The sequence below is a fragment of the Eleginops maclovinus genome, chromosome 8 (genome assembly GCF_036324505.1).
Source record: "Eleginops maclovinus isolate JMC-PN-2008 ecotype Puerto Natales chromosome 8, JC_Emac_rtc_rv5, whole genome shotgun sequence".
Classification (NCBI taxonomy): Eukaryota; Metazoa; Chordata; class Actinopteri; order Perciformes; family Eleginopidae; genus Eleginops; species Eleginops maclovinus.
In genome coordinates, this window is record NC_086356.1 from 7,967,262 (window position 1) to 7,989,690 (window position 22,429).

Below are 22,429 nucleotides of genomic sequence, written 5' to 3' on the forward strand. Positions count from 1 at the left end.
TCTAACGCTGATGCCTACCTTTCATAATTCATCCAAATGATATCCTTTGATATTTTATCAAGATACATTTATTTGTTCAATCTGTTTCCCAATCCTCATATTTTAAAAGAAAAACAAATACACATTTCTCCATCACTACACTATTGATTCATGACCGGGAATACCAAAACAGCGGTCAGAATAACCTGGATGGTTAACAATAAATCTCTTAAGTTAAAACAAATAGTGGAACATCCCTTTAGCCTGCACACAGGTCTTTGATCTGCCTTAGTACTCGGGTCATGCCTGCACATCAGCAGGTGGACACGCCCAACAAGATGAGTAGAGTCAGATGAGTGGATCAATAAACATATTAGCAGATCTGTGTGCCACTCCTCCGACTGACACATGCACACACACGCTCTCATACACACATTATTGGGGGTGACAGCTCAGCCCAGCCAACAGCTTTGAAGATAAATAACCTACAGCTAGTCTGATGCTCCCCATGCACACTCACACACTATCTCTGCCATCAGCTGTCTATCTGCTCAGCCTCTCAGCTATTAGCTCTGACTTTTCCCATGAGCTGAGAGCTCCACAGAAAGTTTGAAGCCGAGCCCAAATTGGAAACTGACTTCAGGAATAACACTTAGAAAGCAAACAGACAAACAGGCCGGTTATGTTTTTAATGGGTGTCATTCAGATTGAAAAGAGGCTCCTATTTTCTTCTGGGGATTTTCCCTTTCCTGTAGTGTGATATATAGGTTTCTGTGCATGTAAATGGTCTGCAAAGGCTTAAATTCCTAAGCTCCATCCAGAGGGAGTTTCTCTCCCACATAGCCCCCCACCCCCTGCCTGAAACGCCTCTGTTTAGTTGTGTAACATACTGACATCACTATGCAACACTGTAGCTTCTATTGGCTAGTGATCAAACACATTCTAAGTGATAGGTTAAGGGGCGTGATATCAGTTGACCAATAACAACAGAGTCGGCTAGCTAACCAATCACAGCCGACTGGGCTCCGGTGAAAAGAGGTGCTGCAGCTCTGGCAGTATGAGAAAAATAAAGACCTTTTTGAACATTAAAGCATGTAAATACATCACAGTAGGGGGGACAAAATACAAAAACGAAACCTGAAAATGAGCATAATAGGGCCCCTTTGATGTTTTCTGTGTGTTCCGGAAACAAACATTCTGACAGCCAATTCTGTCTGGTGTACCAACAAGCTGCTGATGCTGCAACAAAATGCCACAGGCTCGCATGAACACAAGAGGTTAAATTTGTCACCCACAAAAGAGTATTAAAAACTCCTCCTCGCCTTATTTGTCATCTGTCCCCCGAACAGTTAACAAAAGGCCTCTGGATGTTTCTATTCTTTGTTTGGCAGGAGCAGAAGTGTAATATCTCTCCCAGACAGGGCATCAGGTTACATTTATGCACACACTGAAACTGCTGTGAAAAGTCATTCATCATTCTTACGACCTTGTGTTATTTTCTCCTGGATTTTTGTAAACACGAGCAAGCTTCCGCCAAGACAAGAGCCCGACTTCTTCCACACTGATCTGAGGGAGAGTTCCAAGTCAACTTGGCACATTTTCGAATAGAAGAAATGTCAGCAACTAACTGAAAAGCCCCTCATCCGACTCTTAAACTCAGGAAACTGCAACCCTTATGTCAGGATAGAGTGCAGCAACGTTTTTTTCAAATGATTTCATGTAAACAATGCAAAATGTTCAGGTATAGCTGTTTTTTTCAAATGTATTTCATTACGTGTTTTTTTACTTCTTGAACTTTTCTTTTATGAAATGTTCTGTATTAACCCATTTACTCCTAAAACGCCTGCAAAAAACGGCTCTAAAACCCTATGTATAATAGACATAAATGTCCTTATCTCCTGAGGGTTTTCTGAAAAAGTACAAAGAATTGGCAACGTCTATGAAAACCTTAATATCTAAGCTTCTGTAGCACATAGAAACATGAAATAAATTGCATTTAAAAGGTAAGACTCACAGGTTGTATTAAAACATGCTCCCTTAGCAATAACATACCAACACATTTTTATAAAAAATCTCAAAATCAGATTGGTAGGGAAAATATGTTATATGATAAAATAACAAATCACAAATAACATTTCATATAACAAATAACACTTTAAAACATGCCAACACACAGACCAAGGCACCTTGGTATGAGAGAGAGGTGGGAAAGGAGTGGGGAGGGGTGGGAAAGTCCTCTACCAAAGGATCATCAGGTACAAAAACTTCTACTTCCACCTCCCTCTCAAACTCCTCATTCTCTTCCAATTCCAAATCGCTGCCGTCGCTGTCAAAGTATTCGTCGATCGTAGCCATTTTTGCCTTTAAAAAAGTTAAAAAACAAACCCACGTGACCGTCTGATTGATTGACGTGATTGTCGGCCAACCAAACGACATTTGGGTGGTCACGTGGTTTAAAAAACCCAACAAGACCCACCTCATGTGTATTTGAACCAATGACAGTGCATTATATGCTGCATGCCTCATAAAAATCAACAATGTTGCGCTACGCTGCAGCCGGCAGGAGCTTTAAAGCTGCGCTACGCAGCAGCCGGCGGTAGATGGAATGTTGCGCTGCGCAGCATCCGGTACAGATGGGTTAAAAAAAGTACTTAAAGTGCTAAAACAATATATGTTTTAATATATTAACCAACATTTGCTTAACAGGTTATAAAATTCATAAGAATTTTGAGGTATTCGCTCTTTTATTTATCTGTCATTAGCTGGCTTCTAGTCTTTTCTTCTAGTCAAATACCCACTATGCTTTTTCCCTGAAAAGTTCACTTTTGGAAATCCTTTCACCAGATAAGGATCCTTAACATCATTAGTTGGTGCGCTGCTCTCAGCAGGCTAAGCTCCCATAATCAACATTTAAACAACACTTCAATAGAAGTCTGTTCTCTCTCCTCTTCATCTCTCTGAATCAGAGTCTAGGTCTTCAGTTTGTTTGTGTATTTGATGTCGGTGCCAGCTAGGACGCATGTGGGTGCAATGATTCTCGCCTGGTAAGATATAGATCAGAACTTCATGATATTCAGAAAACCTACACAAACACACATCCACAACAGATCAAACACAAACTGGAAATATATTATATATTGCAGTCAGTCATTAGTTGGTCGTGATGGGAGCGCACGTCAGTGAAGCATAAAAGAAGGTAAATAAATAATAAAGAGGTGGAAAAACCAGCGAGACCATAAGGCTTAGGTGTGTAGGTTTGCAGTGCGTAGTTAAAAAAGCACAGACATTATTTCCTCGAGGCAGCGATGTCTGCAGGAGGGTGTGTGTGTGTGTGTGTGGGAGTAAGCGGTAGGTTTCGATAGAGGCAGCTTGATAACGCTCTTCACTCAGCTGTGTTAATAATATCCCACTCTGATGGGCCCTCAATCATCCGAGTGTACATACATACACACACACACACACACACACACACACACACACACGGCTGTTATACTGCTGATGCCTGTGATATAGACCCATGCAATCAGAACGAAAACCTCTCGCTACATTTAAGCTATGGAGGAAAAACGGTTTTCCTGCTATGGTGCACTACATGGCCAAAAGTATGTGGACTACCCAACATAAACCTACATGTGTTTGTACATCTTGTTCCAGAAACATTGTTGCCATGACAGCAGTCCCTCTATTGAACATTCTTAAAAACTGGAAAAAAATCTTTCACATTAAGAGTCCTAACTGGTAATAAGGGGTTGAGCTTAAAATCAAACTACAGTATTTGGTCAGGGGTGTCCACATACTTTTGGCCATGTAGTTTGTTTCCTAATCTTGTTTGCCCTCCTTCTCCTCTCTTCTGTTTGTGTACATGCAGAGCGTCTTAATTCAACCAAAAGGCATTATGCAATCAACATTTATGCTCCAGATCTATGTGTTTGTTTGTGATTGTGTGTGTGAGGTTGAGTAAGGGAGACAGAGAGCCAGTGCCTCTTCTAATTAAATGGAACAGACAGGGAAGAAGGAGGGAGGGGGTTGAGTTAGTAAGAGAGAGAGAGAGAAAGAGAGAGAGAGATAGAGGCTCTTGTTTAATTTTAAGTCAAGCATCATCATTACCAATCATTAGGATTCCGCCACGCTCTGTTTTGTCCATGATTATCATTAGTGTCCTCTGAAACAATGCATCTGTGTTTGTGCGTTATTGAGTGCTGTTCAATGTGACCAACGGTCTCACAAATTGAATCCAGAAAAAACCTCGCTCTGAATCACTTCGTATTAACCTCCGAGTTTGGGTTGTGTTTTTGGTTAGATCTTCAGCAGGACTACGGAGATACTGGTGGTCTGAGTTTCACGAAACTTAATAGAAGGCGAAGACAGAAGCGGTGAACACATTGTTGTTTAATTTTGTTAACATTGCAGTAGGACAAATAGTTTTAGATGAGGTCCAAGCATTCCAAGTGCCCTTCTACCTAAAGGGGACCTATTATGCTTTTGGGTTTTCCCTTTCCTGTAGTGTGATTTTTTTTTTGCTGCATGTATATGGTCTGCAAAGGCTAAAATCCCAAAGTAGCCTCCAGAGGGAGGTTTTCTCTCACACACACTCCCCCTGCCTGTAATGCCTCCATTGGCAGCCATTGTTTTCTTCTGTAACACTGTGACATCACTATGTAACACTCAACAATACACAGCCAGCTAACCAATCAGAGTAGACTGGGCTCTGGTTTCAGACAGAGGGTGAAAAGAGGTGCTGCAACACAGGCAGTATGAGAAAAATAAAGAGCTTTTCAACACTAAATCATGTAAAGATGTCACAGTAGAGGCACAAAATACAAATATGAACCTGAAAATAGCTAAATGAGGCCCCTTTAAGTTACATAACAGTTCATATATTTGAATCTATTTGTCATCAAAGGACCGTGTCTTTGTCTCGTCAAATGCGTTTTTTGGGGGGCACAAAAACCAAGACCTTTATCCCTTTAGAATTAATTTGTTTGTCCTTTGTGCAAAAAATTGTTATTGATATTTCCCCACTGCATCCTTGAGATATGGCATTTACAAGAATATGTCGATACAGCAACCCAAAAACATAATGCATACTAAAAATATGCACGTTCATATTTGCCAGCAGGCTTATATCCGTAGATGGATTTGGTCGAAGGACTACATACTTTGCTGTCCATCAGCTTCACTTCACTCAATAGTTTCTGTAAGCAGTGGGAATGTAAATCCCCATCAACCCATTAAATCCCCCTAAGCTAGCCACAAGGACAAAACTACACAGGTTTAAAATATATATTCCTACATTCACCAGGCATGATTGCTTCCTGAGCAATTAAAAAGCATTTCAAACACAGTGTGTGCAGAAGAGGTCATTTCAGGACATGTCTGAGACCCAATCTTATTTATACATTCATCTTCTTATGAACCATCCCATATCTCTGATCTCTTGTGTTTGTTCTCTGTTTCTCAAAATACTCTCAGGGTTCTTCCCTGGGGGTACCACACCCCAAACACCTGCACAGATAATATCTAGAGGATGTTCTCTCACTGATAGTGTGACGATTACAAGCTGCAGCTGAGCATCATCAACAACAACACTGAAGGGTCTGTAATTATAGGAAAAGAGCCTCTTCAAATCTTTTAGAGCATTTTTATGGCAGTTAACAAGAGTTCAGAGTAAAACCCTTACTTTGGCAGCCTGCTGGCCCTAGTAGTTGTCACGGCAACCAAAAATAAAATACAGCAGGCTCTGCTTTAGCGACCAATAAATTCCAGCAATCTCTGAAAAATGTATGTGACCAATCAAATCTTTTTTTAATATGAAACTATCTTTCAATAATAGCAAGCTTCTACACACCCGCAGCTTTAACTGCTATTACATAGGTGGAGCAAGTCATCGCATAATACGCCAGCAGAGATAATACGCCCCAAGGGACCCCGGCAAGAACTCATGAAGAATTCAAAAGTTGTTTGGCGATCTGCCACTGCAGAGTGGAGCTTCAATCTCGAGCGGCTCTCGAGGAGAAACAGGGTCAGCAGTCCAACCATACTTCTGTCAGGGTGGAAACCGTGATACAGGGAGTGCCTCAACCGGAGTGAGGAAATACTAAGCTGGAAAGAAGTCCACTTATCCATCCCGGGGACTAATTAGTCACAAGCTAATTTGCTTGCTGTGACCCAGCAGAGCTCAACCTGAGGCTCAAGACTCTCTAAGGAACGCATGAGCGGATGCCGTGCCTACAAAATACATTTTATTAAACGAACAACAGGATGTAATACAGCACTTTCCTCTGTTGGCCAATGTACTTTCACTGCTGCCAGGCGTTTCTTTCGGGAAGTCTAGCAATTTCCATGCTCTGAAGTCTCACTGCATACTCCACAATCTAACAACGCTATAATTAATAATGAAGTCTGACATCAGCTGACAGATAAACTCTGTCAAGCAAGCGATTGGTACCGAAACCAAGTATGATACAGGCTACAAGATTCAATTATACTCTTTTTCAACTTTATATTATAGGTCTCAGTTATATACAAACACATGCCTCTGAATGTTTGGCTTTAAATACCAAACAGATCATACTTGTTAGCATGCCATAAAGTGTTGATTCTGTCTCTGTAGTTTACGCCACGCCCCTCTGCAGAACAATGGTGCTCTAGGAGGAGATTCAGGTGATAAGGAGGGCAGGTGTTACCTTGGTTGGTGAGTAGCTTATCGTTGTGGTGTCACAACATGGCCAAATCTGATTAGCGCATTTTCAGACAGCTTTTAAAACAGGTGGATCAGGAGAAAAAGAAACGTCCTGAGTCTCTTAACACACTGGGGACACATATTCATGTATACAAGACATGAGAAGTTGTGTTACAGCAATAAGCAATCCAATTAAAAGTCTAAATACAGGAAGACAAACACTTAGACACGCTCAAACAATTGCTCCACTCCTTCCATTTGGTTGGATGATATATTGCAGGAAAAACGAGGAATAATACAATATATCCAAATGCCGATAACCACTGATGGTTAAGGATATCGCGGGGGGAAAAGTGTTGCAGGATTTCAGTATAATTTGCAGTGAACAGAAAGTTTCGCACCCCCTTTCTTTCCATACTAAACCACACTGAGCAGGTGAGTGCAGCCAGGTTAAACAACCACTTACTATGCCCCAAACTCCAGTGCACCCCCACCACCAATAAGACGTTAAAAATACCACACAAAAAATAGAAAAACATAACCTTAAATTAATCCTACAACTAGATTATGCATAATAGGTGAAATTTAAGATGTGTAACTTTGATTTTTAGTGTTACTTTTTGCATTTACTCCAAGGCTGAACTTGTTAGGATATGTGCAAAAAAAACACTTGCAGGTAAAAAGTGAATACTTTATAAATCCACCTGTGTAACAAGCATAAACATAGAGCTCTGGAAAAAATAAAGAAACCACTCCAAATGTTTCTTAATTCTACAGAGAAAACATGTCAGTAGTTTACAGAATAACAAATAAATAAAGAGTAATTTAACTCAAAGACATACCTATAAAAAATAGAACAAGAGAAAATGATAATGCGAAAGCGGTCTCTCAATTTTTTCCGGGGCTGTATACTGTATGCAAAGCACGCTAACCTGGCTAATACCATATTGTTACAAACAAGTGGTAAAAGCTGTATGTTTGTTTGTATTCACACTGCTTAGTTTGACACTTATTGGTCGTGTATGCCTCAATCAACAAAAGCAAATGTACTATTTGGCGTTTTATTTATTGGGTCATTGTCACTGCTTTCGTGCAGCAGAGTGCTAATATATTTACAGTTTGTGTCTCCCTTTAATCATTTCAACAACCAAGAAAGACTGCTCATGTTTGCAGGAGAGCATTTGGATTATTTGATATAGCCAACCAGCTTTTTTCCCTTTTTCTGGTTCTTAAAAAGGGAAAAGTTTTAAGTATCAGTTGCTTTTTTTCTCCCTGATGACATTCCCTGCTTATAGTCTTATAGAAACAGTGATGAGCTTAGCACTCTGCATGTGTTTTTGCGTGTCTTTACCTTGCGGCCGTCGCTTGCGTGGCAGTTGACGTTGAGCGGTGTGAGCAAGGCCATTAGCTTCTCCTCGTTTCCACTCCTGCACACACACACACACACACACACACACACACACACACACACACACAAGCATTAGATAGAAAACATCCAATACCAGAGAGGATTAGCCCTGTTCCTCTGCAGGAGAGTGTGGGGGAGAAAATAAGGAAGAATGAGATAAGAAAAAGGAAGAAACGGACAGACAAAAAGGAATGTTTGGGGGGATGGATTGAAAGCTATTTTGTGTGTGTGTGTGTGTGTTCTTGTAAAAATGACTGCAGTACATTAAAAACTGTGCAAGAAAAACCATTTAGAGTAGTTGCAGTAGAGTTTGTTATGTTGCTGATCAGTGTTTCCTGGTCCCTAGGCTCACTGCCTTGGCATTGGTGTGCCCACCAGGAAAGTGTTGCCAAGGCAGCGACCAGTCCAACCATCATCCCCCTGACAGGCGTAAAGGAGGAAGCTGTCAGATGGAAAGAAAAGGATTATTCTTCCATTCTCCTATGTTCCCCTCCTCTCGCTCTCTTTCCTTTTTTGGTTGGGCCTCTCCTTACTTCTCTTTGTTTCTGTATCTTACACTCTCTGGGCAAAAGAGACATTCACAACTTCCCATTCTTCCTGTTTGTTTGCCAACTACCTTTAAGGCTCATACACATTTTTCGCATTGTGTGTCCGCGGACGGCCACTCGCATGTTTACCTAGTCACACTGCGTGTTAACTTCTATATCATTTGGCTTTCTTTGCACTCCTTCAAAGAGGATTATACATATATATGTAAATAACTGCCGTACCAGTGAATCATCTGCCACAATCTCTCTTCAAAACAATCCTTCAGTTTATAATGTTTTTCTCATTCTTTTCTCAAAACCAGCAAGAGTTGCATATGCCACCAACTGGATTACAGTTTGGAACCTGACATCAAAAAGGATTTTGTTTTGGGAATGTCTGATCTGTAACACATGATCTACAGTGGCCTGTAAGTCCCTTGTTCACAACCATGCCTGAACATTTAGAAAACCTTTCACGTAAGAAGTGAAAAATGCATTTCTGAGTATCTCAAGAGTGTGACTGGATCTTCACTGCTGCTTCTTATCTCAAAGCCTTCAAATCACCAAAGCTGCACGGTAATGGGGACCATACCAAAGAAGAACAGCCGTTGGGAACTCAACATTTAAATCTGGACTGGTTAATGCTGCTCTACTGTTTGTTATATCAATAAGTTAGGTAGGTGCTATATGGAAAGTGTTGCTATAAGATTACAGATCCAAATACTGTACTAAAGTACCATTTTGACTAAAAAGTACTTCAAAGTCTAAACGTTGTTTTTTTCTTAAACGAGGGGGTGATGTATGAACTACAGTAAAACAAAAACAAAAACTTGGCAATATTGTTTGTTTTAAATCTATATAAGAGGGATGTGATGTGAATTTAGGACTGTTTTAACAACAGGTTTGGATACAGTTGCACAAGCTCATTCTTCAGAATAAAAGTTGGGATTTAACATTATTCAACATTTTTGGGGTATCCTATCAAACTTGAGATCCCACTGATAAACAGTTATGCAGTTCATATGTCTAGGGCTTTTATTGTAAAAGGTAAGAAGGAAACAAGTGGATATATGTGCTACTGTTGTCAAGATTTAAAGAATAAATAGTTAAAATAATGTTAACCATCTTGTGTGAAACTATTGTTGTTGTTAAATAATCATCCTACAGCACCCAACATCCTTTAAAGGTAATGGCGCTCAAACTTATTTGAATTAGTTTTCATTTTAGGTTTGAACTTATCAGGGTTTGGTCTAAACTGCGCCCTCATACCAAAATGCAGATTTTCCCCTTTAAATGTTAAAGTCATGCCAGAAAACAACATTTTTGTAGGTGAAAAACTGCATTATTACTCCAAGTTATACTCATAATATATGAAAATCGGATCAAATAGACCGCGAGAATTGATAAACGGTATGGTCAGCGCCACAGTATTGCAATATATTTTTCTAGAAAAACCCTTGAACATGATATAAGATTTAGAGTTTTAGCCAGACTTGTACTGCCTGGTTGCTGTCTGCTTGGCTGCCTTAAAGACACAGACTGGGTTTACAGCAGGACTTCTGTAATACGTTTGCTGTCGAGGACATTAATGATAATGCTTTGCTCACTCAATGCATCAAGCAACTCCATTACTCTCAGACATTGAGGAACCATTTTACCAGTTCTACTCATGATGCTCGTATACCGCTGTCTGTGCAACGAAAAAAACGGGGGGAAAAATGAAGCAGAAAAACAAAAACATCCTGTAGGCCGTGTTTGAGAGTTATTCCACCAAAAAGGAACACTTGGGAAAATGTTTTGCTTTGGACTGACATTGAGCCAGTCAGAGCCTCAGCTGTGAAAGAGGCACACTGAGTTCACAGTTCACACTTAAACAGCCTGCTGACCCCTATAATACACTGGGGTACTGCTATGCTAAGCCAGCTGCTTCCCTGTGTGTGTGTGTGTGTGTGTGTGTGTGTGTGTGTGTGTGTGTGTGTGTGTGTGTGTGTGTGTGTGTGTGTGTGTGTGTGTGTGTGTGTGTGTGTGTGTGTGTGTGTGTGTGTCTTGGATAGACAGAGAGAGGCTGTTGAGGCATTGAGCGCTCAGCCACCCACACGCAATCCCAAACGAAAGCCATTCCTGCACACACAGACACACAGACACACACAGACACACAGACACACAGACACACAGACACACAGACACACACACACACACACACATTGCCCACATGGTTTGCCTGCAACCATAACATGCCTCTAAAACGCACAAGTGTCCCTGGCTAACATGTTCTCTAGATCTGAAAAACCTGTCTAGTGTAGGAGCTTGATGTGTTTGTGTTTTTGTGTGTTTGTGTGTGTGTGTTTGGGATGGAGGGAAAGGAAAGAAGAAATAAATGGTTTTCCACACAAGGAAGGAACAGCTTAATGTACGAATGATGGAATGTAAGGTTAGGTGTAGAGAAATTAAGCAAAAAAGAGAAAAGCCAAAGAGGAAGAAAGAAAAGGGAGATGAAAAACAAGGAGAGGTTGAAAAAAAGAGAGGAGAAATAACATGGAAAAACAGGAGAGGGAAAAGAGGATGAATTAAGAAGCACAACCAAGAAAGAGGAAAAACAGGAAATGAAGAAAAATAGAGGAGCAACGAAACAAAAAAGGAGAGCGGGGGATAAGAAACAAGGACCGGAAAGAGAAAACATAAGTGGATCAAAGAGAAGAGGAAGGGGCGGGAGCAGAGCAGAGGGAAAAGGAAGAACAAGTAAACAAGAGTGGAAATATAAAGAAAGCGGGAACAAGGAAGGAGTATAGGGAAGAGGAGGTAAGTGATGAGAGGAAACAAGACGTGGAAAGGAAACAGAGGAGGAGAGAAAGCATGGAAACAAGAGGCTGAGAGGTAGTCAAGGAAACGAGCAGGTGAGCGAGGAAGAGTAAAAACATGACAGGGTGTCAGAGCGGGAAATAAGGCAGGAAGGAGGGAAAATGAAAACAAAGAGAGGGGTACTCACCTCGCCGCCTCCAGCAGCTCATCCTTCTTGTATTCACCTGGATGGTGACAGAAGATCATAGAGTCAGACAAGCGGCCGCTAACACACACCGACCACACACACACGCACATGACCAGCCACACACACATGTACAGAGACACACAGAAGAAGGGAAGCATCTATCCATTGAAGGAAGACACCCTCTCTCTCTCTCTTTCTCTCTCCTCCTCCCCCCCTTCCTCTCTTTCTCTCTTCCATTCTCGCTCAGTGCGCACCCCTCTGGCTTCGGTTGCCTTGGCGATGCGTTGCCGGCAGCGACCACAGCACGTTCATTGTTTGGGCGACGAGCGGCGGACTGACGCTCGCTCTGCCTCTACGCGTCCGTGTGTCCGTGCATCGCCCCCGCCGAGTCTGTCTCCCGTCTCTCGGCCGCCACTCATACTGCTAACCATCTTCCCTTGTTCTCCATCATCTCTGTCCCCGTCTCTCTCTCTCTCTCTCTATGTCTCTCTCTCCCTGATTCGTTCTCCCCTGTGGGCTCAGGAGGCGCAGTTACCATAAAAAAACACAACAGAAATAAACAAACCCCTCCCCCTACCTCCCTCACCCTCTCTCCAGCTCTCTCTCCCTCTCTTAGCCCTGCCCCCCTGCTACTACAGTCACAACACACACACACCTTCCCATATGTCTGCTCTGCCTGTTAAACACAGACGGGTGGGGGAGAGACATTTGTACTATCACTAGTATTGGAAATATTTATTATATGTACATTTACCTCTCATGAATTGGGAATAAAAACTGAAAAGATAAACCATGTATGCCCTAAAAAAAAATATAATTAACAAAGTGTCAAAACACTTCTTTTTTTAAGAATCGTACAAAACGCTGATCAGTCTTTGTTGATAATTCTCGTCTTTGCTTGACTGTGATTTGCATTTAGAGTGGAAAAAATAACCCCAAAAACCTGAGATGAAAAACACCTGCTCTCGTCAGTGTAAGGTCTGTCCTTACACCCAGGAAGTTGAAGGCAAGATTCTTAAAAAGTGGCGCAGAACAAAATGGGCATGCTTTCATTTGGACACCCGCGTGAGTCAGCCTCCAAAACATTTGATTCTACACTTCCCATAATGCAACACAATAGCACATTCCATCACACCCTGTATCCCAGTATGTACCACAGGCTTTCTTCTAGGGTTACGTTTTAGGGTAAGACTCTTGTAAATAGTCAAATGTTTTAAGGTCGTTACATGCTGGATCTATTTTTCACTGGACTCTATTGTAAAGCAGCTATGGAAGCTATATGGCTGAACTTTGTAAGCAGTGCTATTCTTAAATTAAAAGTGGTCTACACAACAAAAAATGAACAGATTTGGTCAGTGGGTGAAGCGGTTCTAACAAAAGAAAAGGAGCCACAGAAGGATGTATGGATGACTGCAGGAGACGAAACCAGTGACCCTTCAAGATTTCATCAAGGTAAACAATGTGTCTGACAGAGAGCCACAAGAAAAGTCCAACCAAGGAAGATTATCTTCGAGTCTTTCACTGAAAAGTTTCACGAGGGCTTATTCATACATAAAAACCAATATGTAAAATTACAAGTTTACCCAACGCAGTTCATCTCCAAAAGGGGCCAGAGAGAAAGAGAGAGGTATAAAATCGAGTAAGGATAGAAAAAGGAGAAACATAATTCAAAAGGAACATGGAGAGGTAAATGTGATACAGATAAATGGAAAAAGGATGAGGAGGATGGGCCGAGTGTACGCGGTGCAGACGGAGGGGTGGGGTGAGGAGAGGAGAAGAAAGGTTACGGAGAAGGGAAAAGGGGGAGGAGGGAAGAACAAAGGATTTGTAGATGAAAGAGAGGAGGGATGATTAGGGATCTGCCAACTGACATGCATGGATTTGACACAGTATAATTGGTGTTAGGGAGGCTAAGGCGGAACAGTCAGCGGAAGACGGGGATGAGGGGGGGTAAGAATACAAAGAGAGAACAGAGAAATGTACGGAGACCAATCGAGATGTTAAATTAGATTCTTACATTTCAAGTGCGGAGAATCTATTTCCCCTACACACCTGAGTGTCACAGTGCTCAGGTGGATTTTATGATCAGAATCATTGTTGTATTTTCTATTAAAGTGCATTTAAACTATGTCTATTTTATCTGGCAATACCTTTCTATTTCGGTTGGGAGTTGGGATGAACGCTCAAAGACGCCACCTGATGTTTTCACACTGATATGAACCTCATTGTTTAGCACGGTCTTCTAAACAACACCAATAAAAAAAACTTTCCAAGCTGCTTTCCCCTCCCACAGATTTCCCCCCCTTCCTTCTCTTCCATGGTCAGAGAATCTAAAGGGAAAGATTTATTTTTTGATTTATGATCAAATGACAAGAAGGGAGTGACTCGGTCCCCCAATTCAATCAGACAGAGTGTAATTTACACCTGAATGAAAACATATTCTATACCAACACGTTCTGCTGACTCAGCTGCCGTGCACTGTGTGCGAATGAAGGCGTTCAAATGAAATGTGGGCAATACTTTATAGATATACTTTTTGCCCGACGGCGGTTTGCTTCCAATATTATTCATGCTTTGAGAGCTAAAGTGATTGTGACTCAGCAGTTATAATTAGTTTCTCTCTCGCACACACACTCAACCCTCAAACTCACACAAACACACACAAAGCAAGGACAAAGATGTATAGGCTTATTATGTATTATATATTTGACATTAAAAACATTTTCTAACACACAATATGGTAAACGGACTGCATTTATACAGCGCTTTATCCGATCTTTTGTATTTACAAGTGTATTTACAAGTCAGCATTCACCCATTCATTCCGACACAGGGGCCGCCATGCAAGGTGCAACTCGGGCATGGAAGCCATCACCACCGCGATATGTCCTGACACAGCAACATGTTGGGAGCAGTGAAGCTAAAAAAAACGTTTTTAGTAACTTAAGTTCATTTTTGAGAGGTAACTCCCAATTGAAGGCCCAAAAGAGACATTCTGCAACACACAATCCAAGAAGATCTTTTTTTAACTGACATTCCCTGGCAATTGTCCATATTGCATCACAGGATGATGAAAAAGTGTAGCTAATATTCAGATGAATACTTTGTTTTGGGGATTTCTGTTAGAAAAAAAGCTTTAATGTTAAAAAGATATACATTAGTTTTCATATACTGTCCGTCTGGTTTGGGAAAATAATTTTACAAAGATGGTCCTCAAGTTGTTGGTTTTTGACCGCCAACAGTCAGCATGATGTCTTTAGCAAAAATACTTCCTCCCAATGCAAATGGTGTGTGTAGTTAAACAGGTAGCACCTTCAATGTCAACCTTTGTCTAGGTAAAAGCACTTTTGAAAATACAGTCTACTTATTATTATATTTAGCATTTAGTTTGTGGGTAAGTAATACTTCAGATACTCATATCTATGTGGAAAGTCATGAAAAAGAGAGTTCTTCATAATATGTCCCTAACCTTGCTTGCATGTTTAATTGTTGACAACAGATAGGGATGAGGAACTGCCTCTACTAAGAAATTCCAGCTACGTAGTATAAGGAAACACATCTTGGTCTCACTGTGTTTGTGTAGTGTGGGTGTGTGGATAGTGTGTGTGTGTGGGTGAGTAAGTGAGTGTCGACAATCCTGCTGACTCCAAACAGAAGAGACAAGGACAGGTTAAAGCTCGGACTGGCTAGGTGCCTCCTGAATGATGATATTGTGTGTGTGTGTGTGTGTGTGTGTGTGTGTGTGTGTGTGTGTGTGTGTGTGTGTGTGTGTGTGTGTGTGTGTGTGTGTGTGTGTGTGTGTGTGACTCCCTTGGCAGACAGTTGTGATCACTCTTTGAATTCCAATTGTTGTATACATCCAAGCATGTACTCAATTGCATGCACATGGTGTGTTGGTGTGAGTGAGAGAGTGTGTGTGCAAAGCTGTGTGTGTGTGTGTGTGTGTGTGTGTGTGTGTGTGTGTGTGTGTGTGTGTGTGTGTGTGTGTGTGTGTGTGTGTGTGTGTGTGCATGCACAAGTGGGATTTAAGGGTTGTGCACAGGTGAGAACAAGTCAATGTCAAACCGTCACCATCCTATATATATCTTGACTGTGCAGCAAGGACCTAGTGTACTCTTCCAGGGTGTGTGTGTGTGTGTGTGTGTGTGTGTGTGTGTGTGTGTGTGTGTGTGTGTGTGTGTGTGTGTGTGTGTGTGTGTGTGTGTGTGTGTACTTAGTGGCTGTACAAGCACAAATGATGCTGACCGATGATGACTGGACCATGAGTCGCCTCAGTGCCCAGCTGTCCGCCTGCTTTGAGTGTGTGTTGGCATGTTTGCATCATTTATTGTGGAAGCAGTTTAACCAGTGTTACACAACAAATGGCTTTGAGTCAGGACTTCAGCGATCCACTTCTAACCTCAGCAAGGTTGCAACCTCTGAGACTGATCTGTGAGACAATTCAGAATGGGAATATTTGAAGTATATGAGGGGAGGGGAAATTATAAAAGAGGGGCCTGTGCTATCTGAATCCAGTTAGTTCACCCACTCTCACTACTTACACTGTGATTAATAGCTCCACACAGTGCACCAAAGGGAGATTAACCAAGTGTTTCTGGCCACAATCTTTCACATTGCTAAGTTTTGTAAACCAGGTAGGATCTTTTCTTAAAAGGTCTCCTATTGTGCCATATTTTAACAATATATTGTAGGGCAATATCTATACAACACGTGTCTGTGAAGTGTTTAGCTCAAAATACCAAACAGATCACCCATTGTAGCATGCCTTATACCCCTCTATTTCAGCCCTGTTCCTGAACTGCTGATTCTGTGACTGTCGCTTTAAATTTTAGCTGACCTGAAGCTGGCCACGCCCCTTTTGAGCGTCATCTGAAGAGAGACGTTTCTAACGGAGAAGCTCAGCTAAACGCTGCCGTGATTAAACTACATATTATGTTCTAAACCACATCAAGCATTATTTCTGAAACACCTATCAGTGTTTACCGTTACAACAGAGACATTATATATACAACAACTCTAAGTCCCTGCCTGCAGGCATCCTGCTGAATACACAGAGGTGCTGCGGAGGGGATTCAGCTCGCATCTGTATATTGCGGACGATAGGTTGGGACGTGTCACGTGGGCGGGACGTTGCCTGGAGTTCAATGTAAAGCCAGCCCAAATTTCGGTTATGACGTCATAACGGCAGCAAATCTGGATCAGCTCGTTTGTACCCCCATTTTTAGAGATGTGGGTAAAGGAGGAAAAGAGAGAGGGTTGTATTTTCTGACACTTTGTGAGTCTCCTTACACACCGGGACACATATTTATGTATAAAAGACAACAAAAAGTGCATTTTCTAATAGGGGACCTTTAAGTTATATATGTGGGTTGGCATGCACTCCACATATCAAAATGTGCCATGATCAGAAACAGTTTTTTCCCCCTTTTAGAGCATAAAAGTGACAAAATCCTTCTCTATCTCCAACATCCCTCTTACTAAATGTCAAAAATAATGCCTTACTCAGGGGCCCCTCTTTTGGGATTTAACATGGTATGATTTTAAAGCCCTCCTTCCCTAAGCTTCCCTCTGTAATAGCAAGAGCAACACTGTCCCTGAGGGCTGCGAGAGGCTTTCCTGGATGACGATAAAAAAATTATAAACAAATGCTAATTCGTGATGGTATCAGATGAGTAGTTTGCATGCCTGAAAAAGCCACAACACATCACAGTGGATTCATTCTTCACTGCTCGTTAAACTGATACAAAAGGACAGGAAGGAGGTCGGGCACCCACTCCTCCTCCTCTCAGGAGCAACCTCCTCCTCTCAGGAGCAACAACAAATTAATATGGATAAGATTAGACCATATTGCTGTTGTCCTGAGTGAGGCGCACAATAGGAGTCACGCAAGAAACAAAACAAGAGGGCAGTCGGCTTAGTCCTCTACATCTGATCCTCAGCAGTGAGCCGGGCACAGACAGAGGATATGTTGCGTTAAATTGTTTATTTTTAAAGGGCTAAGTGATTTCAATGATTAACAAGTCTTTACATAACCTGGCCCCTACATACATCAGTGACTGCCTTTCATTTAATAAACCTACATGGACACTCATAAATTAATTTGGAGTCATTTTGATGGTATCTCTGTTGATGTTTTATGGTTCTGTGATATAACTCCTACCTTGCTTTTAATAATAACGTTAATAATTAAATACTAATTTAATAATGTCTTGTCTTACTGTGAAAAGCACTTTGGGCTGAAAGGTCCTATATAAATAAAGTGTATTATTATCATCATCATCATCATCATCATCATCATCATGAGTAAATCTACCCATAATTTATTTTTTTATAAAACTTTTGAGCATTTGGTTTATAAAATGTTTTTTAAAAAATGGTTAAAAAATATCACGGTAAAGTCATTAGATGTGTAGTTTTGACAGACCAATGCAGAAAGATATTTGGTGAAGTAAGTAAGTATAAAGAAACATTTTAAAATCCATATTTCAGGAGGTAGAAAAAAGCATTTTTTGATGACAAAATATTTAAAGATGTTGTGACTTGTTTAAACTTTATTTTTATTGAGTTTATTAACCAAATTCTGTCAGAGTTTGCTTGCGCAGTTGCCGACGGCCAGGCTAACTCACTCCGTGTTGTGGAGCTGTGCAGCCGTGTGGAAAACTAGGCAAGTTCTGCTGCAGGAAAATGGCAGAAAAAAAAACTGAAAACAAAACAGTCTCTTTGTTTTAAGTCTCTTGCTAGGTCATTTCAGAAATGAGGCTCGGGCTTGCTCATCACTGGGGACCAATCGAACAGCAGTTGTCAATCAATGAGCCTGTTACTAATAAGAGGAAGAAAGCGACACACTTGGCGTGGCACACACAGGAATTCACATACACACACATACCGGTGGGACACTCTAAGGTGCACACAGGTGCCAGATTGCCTTTGGCCCTGTTGCATTAGCAGGACGGAGCCTTCACAGACAGCTACAGCAGTTCTATGTCTTCATGATTAGGCTGTTAACATACACCCATCACAGCTTCCCTCTCTTCCCGTTCCTTGGCATTCACTTGAAGTCGCACCAATTCATCTCTCTGGTCCGTCTGTCACCCAGGCCAGTAAGCATCTTCATATTTTCTCCTTCACTTGCTTTCACTCCCTGTTTTTTTTTTGTTTTTTTTTTCCCGACATCTATTCACTTGCTTCCTTGCTTCTCCTCTTTGAATATTTCTTCACCCTCTGTTTCCTGGATCCTCTCCTTCACTCTCCAGCCGGCCTTTGTTAGACAGAGGGCACTGGCTAATTTTCTGCCACGTTAAAGCTGCCCACAACAGACGTCTGTTTACAGCAACTATTTTTTCTCTTTATCCACGATTAAGTGAAAGTGCTTGCTGACAGTGTGCCTTCAAAACATGGCAATCATTGCGTAGGACACGCGTATAATTTCTGTCGATGTACGTCATGCTTCAAAACTATTATTTTTTACTAGTCGTACAGTCATGGTTAGAAAAGCCCAAAATTCAAAACAAAGAGAAAAAGAAAGGAGAACAGCTCTTCCATTTTTTCGTAAATCTATGAGGCCTGGATTGGTGTCCAATAATGGTCCATCGGTACTTAAACTCCAGATTGGTTTGTGTGGAGGCCATCTGTCCTGAAAATGTGCCGACATCCCCAGAACAGAACGTTTTCGGCCCAGTTTATGTGCTCAGTGAAGGCTGCTGGACCTCATAATCCCTCTGCCGACCATTGGCCGCGATCCACCAGTATCAACTGGGCTTCCAGTGTGTCAAAGGTATTAAACAGTTGGGTGAAACCCTTCTTTAGCTCTTCTGATGCTCTTGGCAGACATTACAGGCCCTGGGAATCCATCCTTTTTATTTATCACCACTCATATCTCTGATAGCATCTACAATAACCAAAGCACCGAGCAGTGTCTTTAGATGTCCTCTCCTGCTGCTCCATTTATTGTTACAGCCTACTGGACTTTTTTGTTGGCTTAAAGTCTTCATAACTCTTGCTTGTCTACTCTCATTAGCATCCATCACCATTTGTGTGTAATGGTGATTTATCAACAGTTCAAACCTGTATTCTGGTTTCAAATGCCAGTGCTGACTTAAGTCTGCATTTGAGTCGGGCACTGGCTGTCCGCCAGATTTCCAGGGGCAAAGTTGGCTCAGCTGAATCCATAAAGGTTACTCTGAGTGGGTGTACAGCGAAACACTTGTCTTCAAGGTTCTGCACCAAGATTATCCAAGATTCACTTCTTTGGTTTAGTTTTTAGTTTGTGAGACAGGGAAATGTTTTAGCATCTTTAGCTGTCCCGGTTTGGGTAAAGTTCTGCTGAGCAATTGCAGTTTGTTTTGAATAGTTTCATATTGCAATATTATCTTTTGGAGTAGTTCTGCAGTAATTGATGTGCACTTTATCAATGCTGATGAGCACAGAGGTAGGATGTTGTCCGAGATTCTGCCGGCAATAGTCCAGTCAGTTGCTGTTTGGGAGGCAGTTGTAAAACGATGAATGCAACCAAGAAGATTTAGTTATAAATTAAACTGCCAATGAACATTTGAAGTCTAATGAATGGCATCCAAAGTATTTTTTGAAAGGTAACAGCTTAGTAAAAAAGTAGCTGGATTAATAGCTGAAGAAACAAAGAGAACAAGAGACTCCATTGGAAGTCATTTTATTGAAAGATCTATTTTCCTCCCATAACAGCATATACATGAAGCTGTGGTTTGTTTCTCATTGACAGCTTGTTATTACCATCTGTAACTCATTCCTGAAGATAGAAAGCTAACTATGACAAGATGACAGTGGGAGGGAGTTTTGAAAAAAAAATGTTCAGCAATGTCTAATTAGGCGTTTGTTAAGTAAGCTAGTAATCCCGACATGCACGGAAAGATAAACTGCATCCTACATATCTGAACCAAGCCTGTTGATACTGTTTCTGAACAAAAATAGTGAATGTTGTAGGAATATTACAGTAATATCTCACAGCCAAATTTCAGTTTCAGTCTGTTCCTAATGTTTTTAATCCAAGCGCGATGCCAACGTTGACTTTCCATGTTGTTTAATTGGGAATGATGCTTTGTTTATTCTATTCAGAACATTGATTTGACTCCAAGGCTAGAAATGCTCAAACATGCTTCATGATGGGACACAATGACTGGATTGATTTGCATAGGCCAACTAGGTCATTGCTTGAGTGCAAGTAATTGGATTCATCAAGAAAAAGCTAGTGTGAGAATAACAAGTAACATTCATCGTTTGCTCATAGCGGCCTGTTAGAAATGTTGCTTCTTCCTGTATGTAATGAACCACACATGTTGATAAGAAAAATGCTTCTACTTCAGTCCACTGATTCAAAGACTGTATCATACCTTCTTTATAGTGAACGTTGTTTTGAGCAGGAGGGGAATACTGGACCTTTTCTCCCTGTCTATCAGGAGCAGTCTGGTAAAAGGTCACACAGATATGGCCTTGCGCTTTCTGACCTATACTGAGCACCATTTGCATTAAAAAAGTATAAAAATAGTAAAAAGGTCAAAGGCTATCTCTGAAATGGTACTGGAGGTGCCTGATTTTAATTATATTCCCTCAGATCAGACTGTTTTAAACATCACGAAGCTAAACACCCGTTTGGTGAATGCCAATTTGAAACACATCTCGAGATTCCTGGTGTGGGCTAGGAAGGTTGTCAGGTTTTTGAGCAGTACTGAAAACATTAAGCAAGTCAGGCATTAAGGAGGGGCAATTTAAAGGAAATCATCTTTCAAATCAAAGGGTATCAACAGTTTGTATACCACACTAGCTGCCTTGTCGTCTGGTTGGCAATTAAGATAACGCAAACGGCAACAGGACATGATTTTTTGTGCAAAAGTGTGAGTAAGAGTTAAAACTAGAGCGGCTTAAGGAATAAGCGAGTTTCTGTCTGTGCGTGTGCGTGTGCGTGTGTTGACAGAGGTCCAGAGTGGAGAATTGATCTCTCTGTGGCTCACAAGCAGCTAGTCTGTGAATACAAATCAGATGTAATTAATAGCTGCTAATGGACTCTGTTTCTCACTCTCTCTGTTCCCGTCTCTCGTCCGTCTCTATTTATCCCTTCCAGTGTTTCTCCCCCCTCACTCTCCTTTTGATTATGCAACAATAATGAGTTCCTCCCTTCTTTATTTACTGTCCTAAGCTACAGGCTTACAGAGAGACATTCCGTTTCTAAAGCAAGTAATGGGATGACCCCGTTGGCTCATCTGTGGTGGCAGGTGATGCTGTTTGATGTAGCTTTGGTTTTAGCAGTCCATTTCAATTCAGATCACAAAATAGCTGACTTGAATTGAGAAGCCAAATAGAAAAAGTTGCTTTGGTGTCAACTTTTTAAAGCTTTGAAAGTTACCACAGCCTCTCCACCACCTGATGCTGTTTTGATTATCAGCTGATAGACATTCAACATCGTGCCTGCCAACTCACACACCGGCACTCCATTTAAACGGGTCTCCGATGCCCTTGCCGCTACAGTAATAACAAGCAACACGTCGGCACAGCAAGATGAAACAGCGAGTATGAAATCAAGGGCCACATTTAGAGACCCAATACATCACAACTGGTAGACAATGGTGTCTCACTCCAAAGTCCCATAAAAAGTCTGCCTTTTTTTGCACCAAGGTAGATCCTTTTTTTAGCCCACAATCCTCTGTGTTGGCATGTCACTTTGTATTGGCTTATTCAAGCTGGAATTATATTGTTACAAAATCAAAGTTATTACTATAACATACTTTTAAGAAAAGTGCTGCTTCATGCTGATATTAGCATTTAGCTCAAGCACTGCTCCTTATTACAACCTCACAGAGGCCCTTAAGGTCCCTTTCAAA

The 22,429-nt window shown here is 41.3% G+C and overlaps 1 protein-coding gene across 2 annotated transcripts in view; it reads right to left on the minus strand.

The window, feature by feature from the left end:
- The window catches only part of tnksa (tankyrase, TRF1-interacting ankyrin-related ADP-ribose polymerase a), a 78,735-nt gene that overhangs the window by 38,082 nt on the left and 18,224 nt on the right, over window positions 1-22,429 (minus strand). For both annotated transcript variants that reach the window (XM_063890301.1, XM_063890300.1), the window contains exons 5-6: window positions 11,583-11,619; window positions 8,013-8,088 (exon numbers count right to left, since the gene is read on the minus strand). In XM_063890301.1, coding sequence (XP_063746371.1) covers window positions 8,013-8,088; window positions 11,583-11,619 — 113 coding nt within the window. The remainder of the gene's footprint in view (window positions 1-8,012; window positions 8,089-11,582; window positions 11,620-22,429) is intronic.